At 42.7% G+C, this 14,554-nt stretch overlaps 1 protein-coding gene across 1 annotated transcript in view; it reads left to right on the top strand.

The window, feature by feature from the left end:
- Positions 1-14,554, top strand: part of agbl1 (AGBL carboxypeptidase 1) — a gene marked incomplete at both ends in the record, with an annotated part of 253,871 nt that overhangs the window by 209,971 nt on the left and 29,346 nt on the right. The window contains one exon of the mRNA XM_080002341.1: positions 4,294-4,448. Coding sequence (XP_079858467.1) covers positions 4,294-4,448 — 155 coding nt within the window. The remainder of the gene's footprint in view (positions 1-4,293; positions 4,449-14,554) is intronic.

Raw genomic sequence — 14,554 nt, 5'->3', positions numbered from 1 at the left:
AGAACAATGAAAAAGTTACTGCAGTATGAAAACACACAAAATGGCGACTTTTGCGATACTTTAAGTATTGCGATTAAATTTGTTGCGATTTTTCACATTTATTTTATGTAAATTAAACAGTGTTTTCATTTGTTTTATTCAATGAAATACATCTACAATAAATAAAAAAACACTGATTCATTCATTCTTTGAAACAGTTCTTCTTTAAAATCATTTGTATATCTTGTTTCAATTAGATGTACAGAACATATGTTCCATTCCAAAACATGTCTATTTTCCATTAAACAAACGCAAGATTATCCTGTATAAGCGAGTTGCTTCACGTTTTGCAGCACTGCTCCCCCGATGGACAGATAAAGCATTGCAACTGCTTTTCCACAAATGCCGCCTCCGGGAGTTTCCAGGCGCTGGCACGAAATGACGTCATCGAGGGGGATATAATGACAGGCAGGTTCCGAGCAGGGACCCGACAGGCACCCTCCATGGGTCAGCCACGCCCCATTCACGCATCTGCCCGGGCCCCGTCATGTTCCAGCTGCCCTCACCATGTGGCTCCTACTGTACAGTCATTTGAAATAAAATGTGATATTATTGTTACTCTAAACATGTTCAAGAAAATACACTTAGACACACAAAACAAGTTTCCGTAAAGTGAGATTTAACATCCTAAAAATAAACTAAAATACAAGGGAAACATAACCAGCTTCTCAGGCCTTCAAGGTTAGCAAATCACAAGGCGCCTCACTCTATCTATGCCTGGAACTAAATCAAGGTCCATGCATAGAAAGACACAAAGCAAATGTTATGTCAGATCAATCCCACCCTTTCTTACATCCTGTTCTTGAGTGGGAACATATTGACACAGATATGTTCTTCAAAGTTAGTTACGATTTTCTTTCTTTCTACCTTTTGTGATGCCACATGTAACATTATGTTGCGCTCATAATTTGCGATTGCCCTTTCTTATTTTTGGTTAATTTAAAGAACCAATAACTGACAACGGGAACTAGTATTCATTAAATACTATTTTATCGTAAAGTATATAGATAGATGGATGGATAGATGGATAGATTGATAGATAGATAGATAGATACTTTATTCATCTATTTGGGGAAATTCAGGTCTCCAGTAGCTCACACAGTTTAGATAAGAGACAGTACACAAAAAAAGTGCTAATGCAGTATGCACAGTGTTAAAAATACAATTGCTTCATAGCATTTTAGTCTTTTAGCATTATTGCACAAAGAAAATAATAGTGTCTAGTGCACAGAGTCCAATGGTTCAGTTATTGAGAGAGAGGGAGAGAGAAAGAGAGAGAGCTACTGGTTCCTGGCTATTGACAATTGGCAAGGTGTTGTGCAGACTGATGGCAGTGAGGACAAAGGATCTCCCTAACCGTTCAGTCCTGCAGCGCAGCTAGATGAGCCGTCCACTGTAGCTCCTTCTCTGGCCTGCCAGAATGAATGTATTGCATTAGTTGACATGTCTCATCCTCGACGACCCCAAACTGAGCCCAGACCTCTCTTGCTCTCACCTCTCCTCTCATCCCCCGTGAACTACGCTGTCCCCAAACTGACAAAAAGTATTTACTGCAAAATTAAAGTTCAAGAATCTGGTCAATGATGTTCTATAACAATGTTCAATAATGAACTGTTCAAAGGACAGAATCTCCACAAGCTGGGGATAGCCAGGTGCTATCCCCCCTTCCATGCTACAACCCTGTGCGGACCAACTGTCACCGGTGTGCATGGACATTTCACCCTGCAGGCTCACCGGAGGCCTGCAGGGTGCCAGCTTCAAAGCCTTGACTTTTGAATGCCTTGTGCGACATCGCCTCAAGTCCGTCGTCCTTTAAGGTAAACCTCCAACGACAGGCGGGTGGCCTAATTCAGAACACAAAACAAAATTTAAATCAGTGCATTTTTATTGCAGAGCCTTTACCCATGCAATATCGCACTAAGTCCATATCAGGGTACAGCTTCCCCTGCCTTACACTTGTGATAATATGAGAGACACCAGAGACGTGGGAGAGGAAAGGGAAGGGGAGATATCTTCACTTCTTCTTATTACATCTGTTTTTTTCCAGAGATTTATTCCTGTTGCAAACTGACTGGCAACTTTTAAATTAGCACTTAGTTAATTCCAAGGAAAGTTTTGCTGCTCAAAGAAGGGCTCCCTCTATTTGGTAAATAAGCCCCCCCCATGCAAAACAGTTAAGGAAGATCAATGGGTTCTTGTTTCTTCTTCTAACATACAAGGCAAACTTCCAACACATCCCTTCATAGTCCCGTTAAATTAACTTTTGTCCCGCCAGAGGTGCTCAACTGCCCTGGCCTCAGGATATGCATTTGTCCTTAGTCATAAAGCCAGGACACAAACGTAATTTAAAGAATTAGAACCGTTCTAATTTAGTTCGCAAATTGAATGCTGTGGTTACTCACAATGCATTTGTGCGGAATACTGCTTTATCTAGGAAGCAATACAACGCAAATATCACCTCATGATGAGCCTAATGGCAATTACAGGTAAACCACTGAATTGCTTTGACTCCAAGTGGGTCCATTCCAAATGGACCCCATGACCCAGTTTTGGATGGAGAACCACCATTTGAGAACTGCTGCTCTACCCAGTTTCCTCAGGTTTTTGCTCGCCAATTGTGAGCTGATGTTGTGTTGGGTTTGATGTCTGATTTCAATGTTGAAAAACATTTGGTTTTTGTGCAAAATGAAGAATGGCAGAAGGAGGATGGGTGGAGGCAGTAAGAGGAGGAATGGGATGAGGGGAGCGTGGGTGGGACACAATGAGAGGAATAGGAGGGTAGGAGAGCAGGTGGGGAGGAAAGAAGGGGAGGAGAAAAGAAGAAAGGAAAGAGGAGCAGAGCAGGGGAGAGGGATGTAGAATAGGCAAAGAAGGTGGAAGAGAGCAGGGCAGAGGAGGAGAGTGGAAGAAAAGAGTGGAGAGGGTAAGAGGAATGAAGGAAGGGGAGAAATTTCGGAGAGACAAAGAGGATTCAGAGAGTTAGAGGAGAGGGGCTGACAGAGGAGAAAAGGCGCGAGGAGGGATGGGACTAAGGGAACGAAACAAAAGAACCAAAGCGGCGGAGGAGAGCTGGGGAGAAGAGATGGGGGCGAGACAGCCAACGGTGACGACAGAAGGACAAGAACAAGGGCTGGAGGCTCTCAAAAGAAGAAAGAAAGAACGGAAAGAACAGAACAGAACAGTGGAGGAGAGGAGATGGAGAGTGACAGGGAGTGGGGAAAGGTGATTGGAATTGCCACCGACCCCCCCACCTCGCCTCCCTGTCTGTCCATCTATTGATTTCTGTTTTTCAGGCGAACAGGCGGCAATCGCTGTACACCCTGCACATGTAAACCTTCCCCAACGCTCTCTCAATTATTGAACAGCTGTCCCTCACACAAATGTTCCTGGACGGCACACACACACACACACACACACACACACACACACCAAAACCAATGCTGTGTCCAACTACCACACACACACTGAGCTGATTGGATTGATACATTAGGCATCTTGGAGGATATGACTAGAGAGGCCAAACAGAACACACACACAAACAGCTCTCTCCATCGTTTGTCGTTTGTCATGCAAGTCGTGTCTCTGCCAATCCGCTTCGAGAGAGAGAGAGAGAGAGAGAGAGAGAGAGAGAGAGAGACTAACACAAGAGAGCTATGCATGCTCACTGTGTATGCACAATTCATGGCTTCTGCCTTGTTTAAGATGCCATTTTTGTTGCGTATAATTTTGAAAACAAGTAAAAAATCTGGAAAACCTTCTGAAAATAGAAAAGATGAATGCCTTTGAAAAGCTAAAAGGAAATACCAACACACCAAGCGATATTGATGTACCAAATAATTACTGGGAACACATTGTTTATTTTGGCTTTCATTAAATTTTTTTGCTGAAGTTTTTAGATTTTCTTGTACATATTTTTGTATTTTTTCCTGATTAGATAGATAGATTAGTTAATTTCATATTTCTCTTCTTTGTTTGGCACAGCCTTCACAGTTTACTTCATGGCATCATGAATACACAACACTAGGTGTGTGTGTGTGTGTGCGTGCTTGCGTGTGTGTGTGCGTGCGTGCGCATGCCCGATGGCAAGAAAGTACAAAACGTGTGTGCATGTGTCAAGGTCTTGTAGAGAGTCCTTTCCCACTCCGCAAAGAAACAATTTAACCCGTGCTACTGTGTGTGTGTGTGTGTCTGTGTGTGTGTCTGTGTGTGTGTGTCTGTGTGTGTCTTGTGTGTGTGTGTTCACGGCATATCCAGGGTTTGCAGATGGGCACCAGGGAGCTGGAGGAGATGGGAGTGAAGTTCTGCCACAGCCTCCTCTCGCTGAGAAGAGAGGTCATGGCCCTGTACAGCTTGAAATTTGTCAACCACACCAACCTGGACCCCAACATCCCGGACCACAAGTCGCACAAGTAAGTGGGTTTTGCACCCATAACCTGATTTTTGCTGCAACGATTAGGGAGGTCTGTGCTATTGATGCAGAATTTGTGTTCGAGTGTGCGTGCATTTCCATTTGCCGGGATTTCTGTCCCTCACTCAAACCTTTGCACATTTCACGCTATTCAACAGCCGTACCAAACACTGACAGACAACCCCGAATTTCACATGAATGCCATGTGTCCCAAGGAAGAGGATCCCTCCCCCCCAGTAAATGGAGACTGTTTTGCAAAGATGTTGCAGCACGGTTATAAATATAAATTGTAAATTGTTTACACCGGTGCATAGGTATACCAAAATCAAACGGACCCAAATGGAATGAGCTGCATGTACGGCATTGTATTACAAGGTATTAAGATAAGTAATAGACAGCTCAAGAGACATACAAGGTAGTAGACAATTAACTAAGAATAAACAGTATATGGAAATATAATGTTACAATGCTCCAAACTTTGAGATTTTGTGAGTAGATTTGGGTACTTTTTGGACCGACTTCAATAGGCACCTTTTTAAGATGAAAATAGTTTGACTTTCTCTTGTTCTCCACACTTGATTAGACTCTCTTAATTGTGTTGTTACTTAGTTGTGTCTACTTTGCCTCAGTTTATCCTATTTATCTATCTTCTTAACGTCAACAAGCCACAAAAATAGACAATTGAGGATTGTCCATTTCTCCGATTAAGGCACAGTCACCTCACATGTATTTACATTACACAATATCGTCTGGTGACTTCTAGGAACTTTTAGAGCAGCCACTAGCTACTTTCCTCGGAGGGGAATTGGCAGTACTGGACTTCATATCTTAATGTATCTGAGGCACGGGCTTTAGAGTTAAGGGTAAAGAAGTCTGTGTCTGAAATGGCATACTACATACTACACGTGTGGTAGAGTGTGAGGAGAAGAACGATGGGTTGACAACAACACTGTATAGAAACTTTTACCTCACAATACATTATGGGGTACTCTTGTCAGCGTAGCGTGCATTGTTTCTATAGAGTGATATTTCACCGGATGTAGTACACCACACTGGTGCTTTGCACATACCTTTTGATACATATTATGGTTTCAGACCGACTTAAAATGTTCAGACTAAATATTCTGGCTAGTTTGCCATTTGGGTAGCAGGGAATGGCATTGTGCATACTCAGCGTGCCACACTTGCTTTCGTGCACACCCGTTTTCTCCATTTCTTGTTTTTTTTGGGGGGTTCTTTTTTAGACCTTTATTAGTCCCACAACAGGGAAATTTGCAATTTCTCTGCATTTTACCCATCCTAGTAACTGACGTATTTAGGAGCAGTGGGGTGCCATATAGAGGCGCCGGGGGAGCAGTTAGGGGGTTAAGCGTCTTGCTCAACGACACATCAACACACTACCAGGAGGAGCCCGGGATCGAACTGGCAATGTTCCGCTTACTGGACGACTCGCTCTACCTCCTGATCATGGCCATATATACCATTGTCATTGGCCATTTTGAAAATGTTTTTACAATGTTTAAAAATCGTATTCATAAAATAAAAGGCATGACTTTCGAACCACATAAATGTAATTGGTAATGACAAATTAGACATGTAACAAAACATTATGTATCAAATAATTATGTGAAGTTAATTAATCGCTTGCCACGCCCTTGTTCCCAACTCCTCCAGGATTCGCAATGTATGTTGGATTCACAGAGGGTTTTTTTTTTTTTGGCCTGCTGCACTCAGATTGTCTCTGTTTCAAAGGCTCAAATAGCCCCCCCGCACTTGTACCATCTGTAATTGTGAGATGGGGCCCCAAAATTCCCGAAAATGTAAGACTTTTGAGTGCGATTTTTGTTAGGGGTTAGAGTGGGGTGTAGGGAGTGATTTGGGACAAGAGAAAACAGAGAAAGAATGAGGTAGAGAGAGAGAGAGGGAGAGAGGGAGAGAGAGAGAGAGAATGGCCATGAGAAAGCAAGAGTGAGGCTTAGGGCTGTTTGGTCAAGTCACCCTCTCTTAACACTCAGGCTTCTAACTCACTCCAAGAAGGACGAAGAGGCCGCCAGTGAAATCTGCAGACGGTGTTAAAATTTCCCATTCCGTTTCAAGACTGTGAGCCATCTTCCAGAGACAGCAGTTGTGGTGTGCCACGATTCAAGCGGCTGCCTTTCCCGCTCGTGACAAATAAACTTTTTGAAATTCTTCTCACTTTTATTGTTGAAAAAAAGCAATGACTGGTCCTTGAAGACACTTTCCTCCATACCCCATGGTACATTTGTTACTTATGTTGGTATGTACAGTATTGAAGTCAACTGCTCAAATAATAGCAAATACACTGTTGTGCCCTGTATTTCTTCTTTAATCACTTTTGAATGCATTTTTGTCGGTGTGGTTGTCATCAGTACTACCGGTACACAAGGTCACCAAATGTACTTTTTGCCACTGCACAACCACACAACAATTTTACCACAATTGGAATATAATCCAATCCGATTTAATGGCACCCAATGCAATCCAACGGGTTCCAATGTAATCTAATATAGTATGAAATCTATTCTGATCTAATTCAATGAAATATCATCTATTTCAATCGAATCTATCTATCTATTATTATCAAATCTATTCTAATCCAATTGACCTATTGTGTCTAATGCAGTCTAATCTATTCTAATGTAATTGAATCCAATCTACTGTAATCTGATCTTATCCAATACATTTGTCAAACACTTATAGACACACACCAGAGCTCACAAACTCCCATATTCCAGATATTTCTGCAACATGGTTTTCTTTTGGCCCCCATGATTGATGTCTGCTCCCAAAGTGGGCCTGAATGGCTTTCCATCGATTTTTCCAGAGCCCCCTCCAGGTTCAATCTCCTTAGTGCCAACAGTAGACCCGGGGTGGCTCTTCTCACCTCCAAGATCCCTCATTCTAGTTCCATAACTTTCACGTTTTATTTAAATCTCCTCTTTCAATCTTTATCTTCTCATCCCTTTGTTTTCCATCCACGCTTTGGCCCTTTTTATATTTTCCCTTCCCTCCGTCCTCGCTTACCTGCCTCCCTCCCTCCGTCCGGCGCCTCCGCACCACGTAGCACGATGGCGCAGTGCATTGCACTGCTGTCTCACAGCAAGAAGGTCCTGGGTTCAATACCCCCCTGGGGCACTGTTGGCACCGTGCTCCAGGTGGGATATCTCCCAAATAGGAACCTTTCTGTGTGGAGTTTGCGTGTTCTCCCCGTGCTCACATGGGGTTTCCTCCACCTAACGTCAGTAAGAACCCCCACCAAAAACATGCACACATCATCGTCTGACCAGCAATGGACACTCATCCCCGGGGGCATCCATGAATGCTGCCCACTGCTCCTGGCTGTGCCACAAGAGGAAGGACAAGCCAGGATGGGTTAAATGCAGAGGCCTCATTTCACCGGCCACCATCCAAAGCATGTGGTGTGCTGTGTGACGATTCTTCTTCTGATTTACCTGCCATGCCCTTGATTTCTCACTTTAAGTCTCCTCCCCTTCCTCATGTACGGCTTTTGTGCTCTTTTCATGACACTCATCACATTTTCAATGCTTTTTCCATTCGGCATCTTTGTCTTCCCACATGCGTCATGGCAGGCCAGTCCTTGAAATGCTGCATCGGCGATAAGGTGACATTCGACAATGAATGGCTGCCGATTCATTTCCATGCACTAATTACATATCATTGAAAGAGCAAATCACTGTCTCTCTCTTTCTCTCTACGTTTTACTTGTACTTTTTGCTTTTCGCCCCATCAACGCATGTCCCACGGTCTTGTGACATACTGTGACATTTAATTGTCCCACATCCAGCTGGATCAGCTGATATTATGATGTCCATCATCAAGATCAACAGGATTACAAAAATGACTAACGCTGGTGTTGTTGGAAGCAAGGGAGCCGAAAATTTGCTCCAAGGTCATGTTCTTCCAATTAACTTCCCAGGCAAAATATGCCGGCGTCCAATTGCTCTGTAGTTGGGCTAGCCAACCATATTCTGCCTATTCTGGAAAGGCAGAATTGTGTAAAACAAGATGATTTGACATCTTGTGACAAAAATGATTGCGTCCTCCAATTTTTGACTCTCCAACAGGCCTCTTCAGGGGCCAGTTTCCCTATCTTTCCCTTCACTTTCACTATTTGTCAATAATGGGAATTTGCTGAACTCTTTTGTAATTTGGCAAATGAGCTCTTTCGGCTTTATCCACACTAACAGTTATTGCAGTAGTAGTTCTAAATAACATCTAAAAGGAGGTTTAACCTTTTTTTAAGGTGTAAAACTTAAAGCCCTGTTTGACTGCATTTAGGCACAGTGAAAAGCTTCAGCAGAGTAGTAAGTTCCTCAATAGTAAATCCTTCAATGGACTGCATTTTATATACCGCTTTTCTAATTTTTGGACCGCTCAAAGCACTTAACAATACATCCCTCACATTCACCCATTCATCAATGGAAACTGTGCAACGCGCAAATCTGCTCATCGAGAGCAGTTGGGGGTTCAGTGTTTGGCTCAAGGACACTTTGACATGCTGCCAGGAGAGTTCTGGGATCAAACCAGGAACACTCTGATTACTGGACGACCTGATCTACCTTCTGCGCCATGTCGCCCCAAAGTAGTGACAAAAGATTTGTTCATGGCAAAAAAAATCTTTTGTCATGCGTCACACTGCCAAAACAGTTGGTTTTTTACGAGTCAGTAACTACAGCCAGGCACACAGGAGTTCATGAATTTAGACTCTTGATGAGTGGATAAAAAGAGCTGAGAGTCATGCATGCATCTGAAGCAGAGGCAATGAGTCCTGAATCGATTTGGAAGAGCCATGAGAAGAGCCATTACGGGAGAACTACACCGAGCGCGTTGGTGTAGTAATAAAAAAACAAAATTTGATTTCTGCTTATTGTTTCAAAATTATGTTGATCTTGTCTCAGAATATGCCCTATGATCTCTGCATACACTTTAACTTAAGTTCTCCTCAGTTCTCCAGTTAAAAGGTATAAAAAAATGTTTTTATAGTAGTCTGCCATTAATAACTTAATATAATAGAAATGTGAGCTACAACTGTAATTGATGAATTTGGTCAGTGGGATTTGTTTGCTCTGTATTGCATTACTTATAAGTATTACTTATATGTTTGTTCTTTGTATTTAAAAATGGTCTTGACAAAAACATTTATTTGTAGTTTTATCTTGTGTTTCTATGGTAAAGGCTTGTGTAGTCATGCGCAGTTGAAGAAAAGATAGACCAAAGTAGAGAAATACCAAGCGACTGACGCTGCCAGTGTAGCTAAACAGGGATTCAATAGGACATACGGCACTCCGCCCTGCGACTGCAGGCTGTGCCAAATTGCCTGGTGTGTTAGTCTTGAAGCACGCACACGCCTCAAGCCCTGCAATGCGCTCAACAATGAAAAGTTTGGATCTTATTGGAGATTTGGCTCTTTACGAGTGACTTGCATTCCAGTGAAATAAATAAGGTTGATAGAATGAAATGTGAGAATTCCATTCACAACTCAGAGCCAACAGATTCCTCGGACTCTAGTTATACAAGCAGAATGAAATGAACAAAGTCAGAAAATGTTACAAATCTTTTTACAGTCGCTCGTAAAGAGTCAATTCTCCATAGGGAGCCAAACCTTTCATCACAAGTTCAGTGAGGTAGTGCACATTGATAAATGATGGGAAGCCACATTTTGATAAGGCCTTGGTTGAAAAATAATTAACCAATCCTTTAACATATACAGTACATAAAGGAAATCTTATCGGCCACCAATTTCAGTTCCAAAGCACTTGAGATGTACTTCACGTGAAAAGGAGTAATTCAATGTCACGTTTGCAAGGCGTCACACATTTCTCCCTTTCTTACTTTACCATTTCCTGGATCGTTTTAGACGGCGTCACATCCATTCCGCCACAAAAAGGGTGTCTCTGTGCTGCACATCTGGCTCGACAGATTAAGGTCTATACACAGCCTCCTGCAACACTGTAGATGCCTCGTCTAAACGCTGAAGTGTTTGTGATATTGTTCTTCTCACAGAACTGCGCGATATCTGATGGAACCACAGGGTACAATTTTGTCTTGGTTTTGTTTTGTTTAGGGGTAGTTTTTTTTTGGGGGGGGGGGGTGTCTTAATCCTATTAGACAATCATTCTTCATTCTTGATTAATAAATCCCATTACAGTTCACTTGTGTGTTTCCGATTACGGCGCTATTGCAAATCTTTCTTGTCGGTGTGTGTGTGTCCGTGTTTGTGTACGTTTTTTGCTTATATGTGCACAAACAAAATCGCGTTGTTGCGCTTGTTGATAAGTGTTTCGTTGTAAAGGCAATAAGCGGAAGATCGCAGTGATTTGTGAAAATTCTAATCCTTCTTTATTTTCTAGCCAAACGGACACAAGTAGTTCATGCAATAAATATGGTACGATTGTCTAAAATTATAAGGGTTTGTGGAGGACAAGATGGCAGGGGCAATACAGGTTTACATGTGCACAAAAGGAGCAGCTGTTGCAAAGTAATTATTACATACATATTATACATGATTATCCATACAAAAGTTGTTTTTGTGTATTTTCACACATGCACCTACAAATAGCGAAATAATAATATAACAATAGTGAAATATTCCGTTTTTGTGGCTCTTTACATTTCCTGCGTGTGTGTTTGTACTGAATATCTGTTTTTGTTTTCCTGAACTTGAGGATATTCATTCAACTGTCAAAACTGGAGCACCATGGGATCATGAATCAGAGCAAGATTTAACTGCATCACTTTTACAATCTAAATAATCAATTTACGGTAGCTTACGACAATCCTTTTTTGTTTTTGAGCAGCGGATATTTTATGGCTTTGAAGCTGCCCACGCTTGGCTAATTGAGTGGATTATTGAGAGAAGAGCTTGTGGATAGAAAAGATTTAAAGATATTGTACGTTCCCCTTCACATTCATTGTGTTCTGTGTGTGTCTGAGACGTATTCCTCAGAGCCCATCAGAAGCACTACCTGCTGTCGCACTGATACTACCCATCTCTGGTGTAATCATTCGGTAAGAACTCAGCTTTCAGGGTGCAGCACCAGCCTGTATGGGTGCTTTAATTTGAAAGCCCCAGATGTGCTGTGCCGTGCTTAGCAACATTGAAGCAATTCCTGAACCTTGGCGTTTATGAATGACATCCATCATGAATGAGTTCCATCAAAGGTGTTTTGGCCACTTTGACATTTTGAAATGTCTGCTCAAAGGCTTTCTTGCACAAAAGTGCAATCAGCCACAACATTAAAACCACCATTAATAACCACTTATATTATGTGGCTCCCCCTTGTGCCAGCAAAACAGCTCTGACCAGTCGAGGCATGGACTCCACAAGACCTCTGAAGGTGTCCTGTGGTATCTGGCACCAAGATGTTTGCAGCAGATCCTTGACAGGTGCCACTGGAACGAGATGAGCAATGTTATTCAATTCACTTGTCAGTGATTTTAATGTTGTGGCTGATCGTGTATATAATACAGGAACAAATATACATAAAACACATACAATATGAAGTGAAGCCTCTAAATTTAAGAGTTAAGACCTTTTACCACGGCCGGCCGGGACAAATTATTATTATTATTATTATTATTATTATTATTGTTGTTGTTGTTGTTGTTGTTGTTGTTATTATTATTGTAATTGCAGTTTCCTATGCCTCAACACTGCAGCATTATATCTAGTTTGAAAGCATTTTATGTAAAATTAAAACAATGCATTGTATGTTACATACAGTACTAGCCATATTACAATTACTATGTTTTCCGTCATTTAAAGTCTTGAACGTCTAACGCGTGCATTGACTTCCCACAAGTTTGGAAACCCGGTCGCGTCTCGCCAAGCTTGAGATATTCTGTTAGTGTTTCACTTTTCCCTCCGCAGGCTTTTGGTATTTTGGTGTCAGTGAGATTTCAGCTCTGGGCACCTCTTGTCTCTGGGTTTCTCTGAGGCCAAATGCAGTGCAGTAGGTGGTCAGGATGAATGAGAACCACATGGGGGTGAGGGAGGTGGGGGGTCGATAGGCCCTTGGTGCTGCCATGGAGACATTATTTGTTCAGCCGCAGGGCTGCCAAGTAAGGATTCTTCATAGGACTAGTAGTTAAAATCCCTAAATTTTCAGCACAACAATTGAGAGGGTTGGGAATGTCATCTTGGGTGGGGTGAGTTTTTGCACAGATCACGGGCCACCAATGCGACACATCTTCAGTTGTGTGCCTCAGCTTCATTGGGTGTTTCGGCCATTTATCACAAGACACCCTCTGCCGAAGTTGGCCCACCACAGGTTGATCAGACCTGAGTGTGTGTCGCACGGTGGCACCAACATGATTATTTGGCAGCCCATTGTTCAGCCACAGCCAGTGACTGCTCCGCTTGACTGCAGTGGCAAGTTCTTTGATTGCCTTCCTTTGGGCCTGCCCTCTGATCCCTACCTCCTTCAAGAGCCTTGTGGTGGAATTGGCTACAAAGCCTCTGCAGCCCAACTCCACTGGCCACACCTTCACGTTCCAGCCCCGCCCCTCTGCCTCTGCTGCTAAGTTGGCATACCGCAGCCTCTTCCGTTCGAATGCCTCATCGATGGCCTCCTCCCATGGGACAGTCAGCTCAACGATAAAGACTCGCCGGCAGGACTTGGACCAGAGGACAAGATCTGGGCGCAGGTTGGTAACTGCAATTTTGGGTGGGAAGGTGAGCCTCTGGCTGAGGTCTACCCGCATCTCCCACTCCCGGGCTGCATTCAGTGGGCCAGACTCTGGGAGTGATGGCTTGGTCCGCCGTTTCTCCCCTTCCCGCATGAAGGTTGTTCTCCGAGGGAAGGTAGACCAGACCAGATTGTTATTTTACTGTTTAAGCCTTAAAGGACCATTTTTTCAACCCATCTGCAGCTTCTCACTGCGCTTAAATGCAGTCCAACGGGGCCAACGTTTACATTTTAAAACAGCATTAATTGTGCTTTTTGAGAAAAAGGAACTCACATGAAACACACATGTCAGGTTTTTAATTTTATATATTTTCTTTAGAACTAACTTTTGCAATTGCCGCAGTACATCCAAAGCGTAACGTTGGCTACAGTAGGTTGCCAGTTGGAGAGACATAACTTCCTGTTTCTAGTCTTTTGCTTTAGCGTGGATGTAGCTGATGTATATGATTTGAGGAAGTGCAAAAATTCAATACAAATGTGATAAAATACATGGCTTTTGACCATATTTTTTCAGTATAATATGTAAACACTGGCTATAATGGGAGCTTTACGTTATTGTTGTGCTTAGGTGTTGTGGACTTAATTTAAGCGCAGTGAGAAGCTGCAGTAGGGAGATAAGTTTCTATTGTAGTCGAAGTTCGAGTTTGTGCTACGAACAGCTGCAAATGATTGTAAGTAGCATCTGAATGAGGTCTGAAAAACAGCAAACCTATGCCTTTAGTCATCCTAGCCCAGAGCTTATATACTAAAACATGGAGGATTGATTTAATCGTAGGTTGATCATGAACGTGGCTTGCACCTCATAGCTCATAGAATTTGGCCGATTGATGATTATAACTTCATAGTCTTGGTCGATCGTTTCCAGGTTAGTAAGGTTTTGCCAAGCCCGCTCAATTAAATCTTTAAGTGAATATATTTGAAATCACTCTGGTTTGGTGGTTTTTTAATTTATTTTCTACTAATTTCGCCGTGCCCCTGCCTCGGACTTAACAATATCGCCACACCCGATCAGCTGCCCCTGATGCAGTCACACCCGAATGCCCCCCCCACCTGTGCTGACAGCATCGCTAACAGGATCTGAAATGTAAACACTTGGTTGGACACTGTGACAAGTAGAGGGCTGGACCAGGAGAGATCAATTATAGGGTTCTGTGCTTTAGATTGCAAAACAAGACTCTCTTACGAGCCCAGTAAAGCGGACAGGAGTACGAAAAGACAGTTAACGCCATGGACAGAAACATTAATGTGGGAGTCTCTGCCCACAGGTAGGGGGTTTAGGGAGGGAGATGGAGTCTTTGGTGATGTGGGTTGCTGAGTTTTTATTAAACAAACTGAACAAAAAGGCTCGCTGGCCAAAAGGATGAATAATAAAGGATAA

Source organism: Zeus faber, assembly GCF_960531495.2.
Source record: "Zeus faber genome assembly, chromosome: 6".
Classification (NCBI taxonomy): Eukaryota; Metazoa; Chordata; class Actinopteri; order Zeiformes; family Zeidae; genus Zeus; species Zeus faber.
This window is presented reverse-complemented; position numbering and strand designations above follow the sequence as displayed.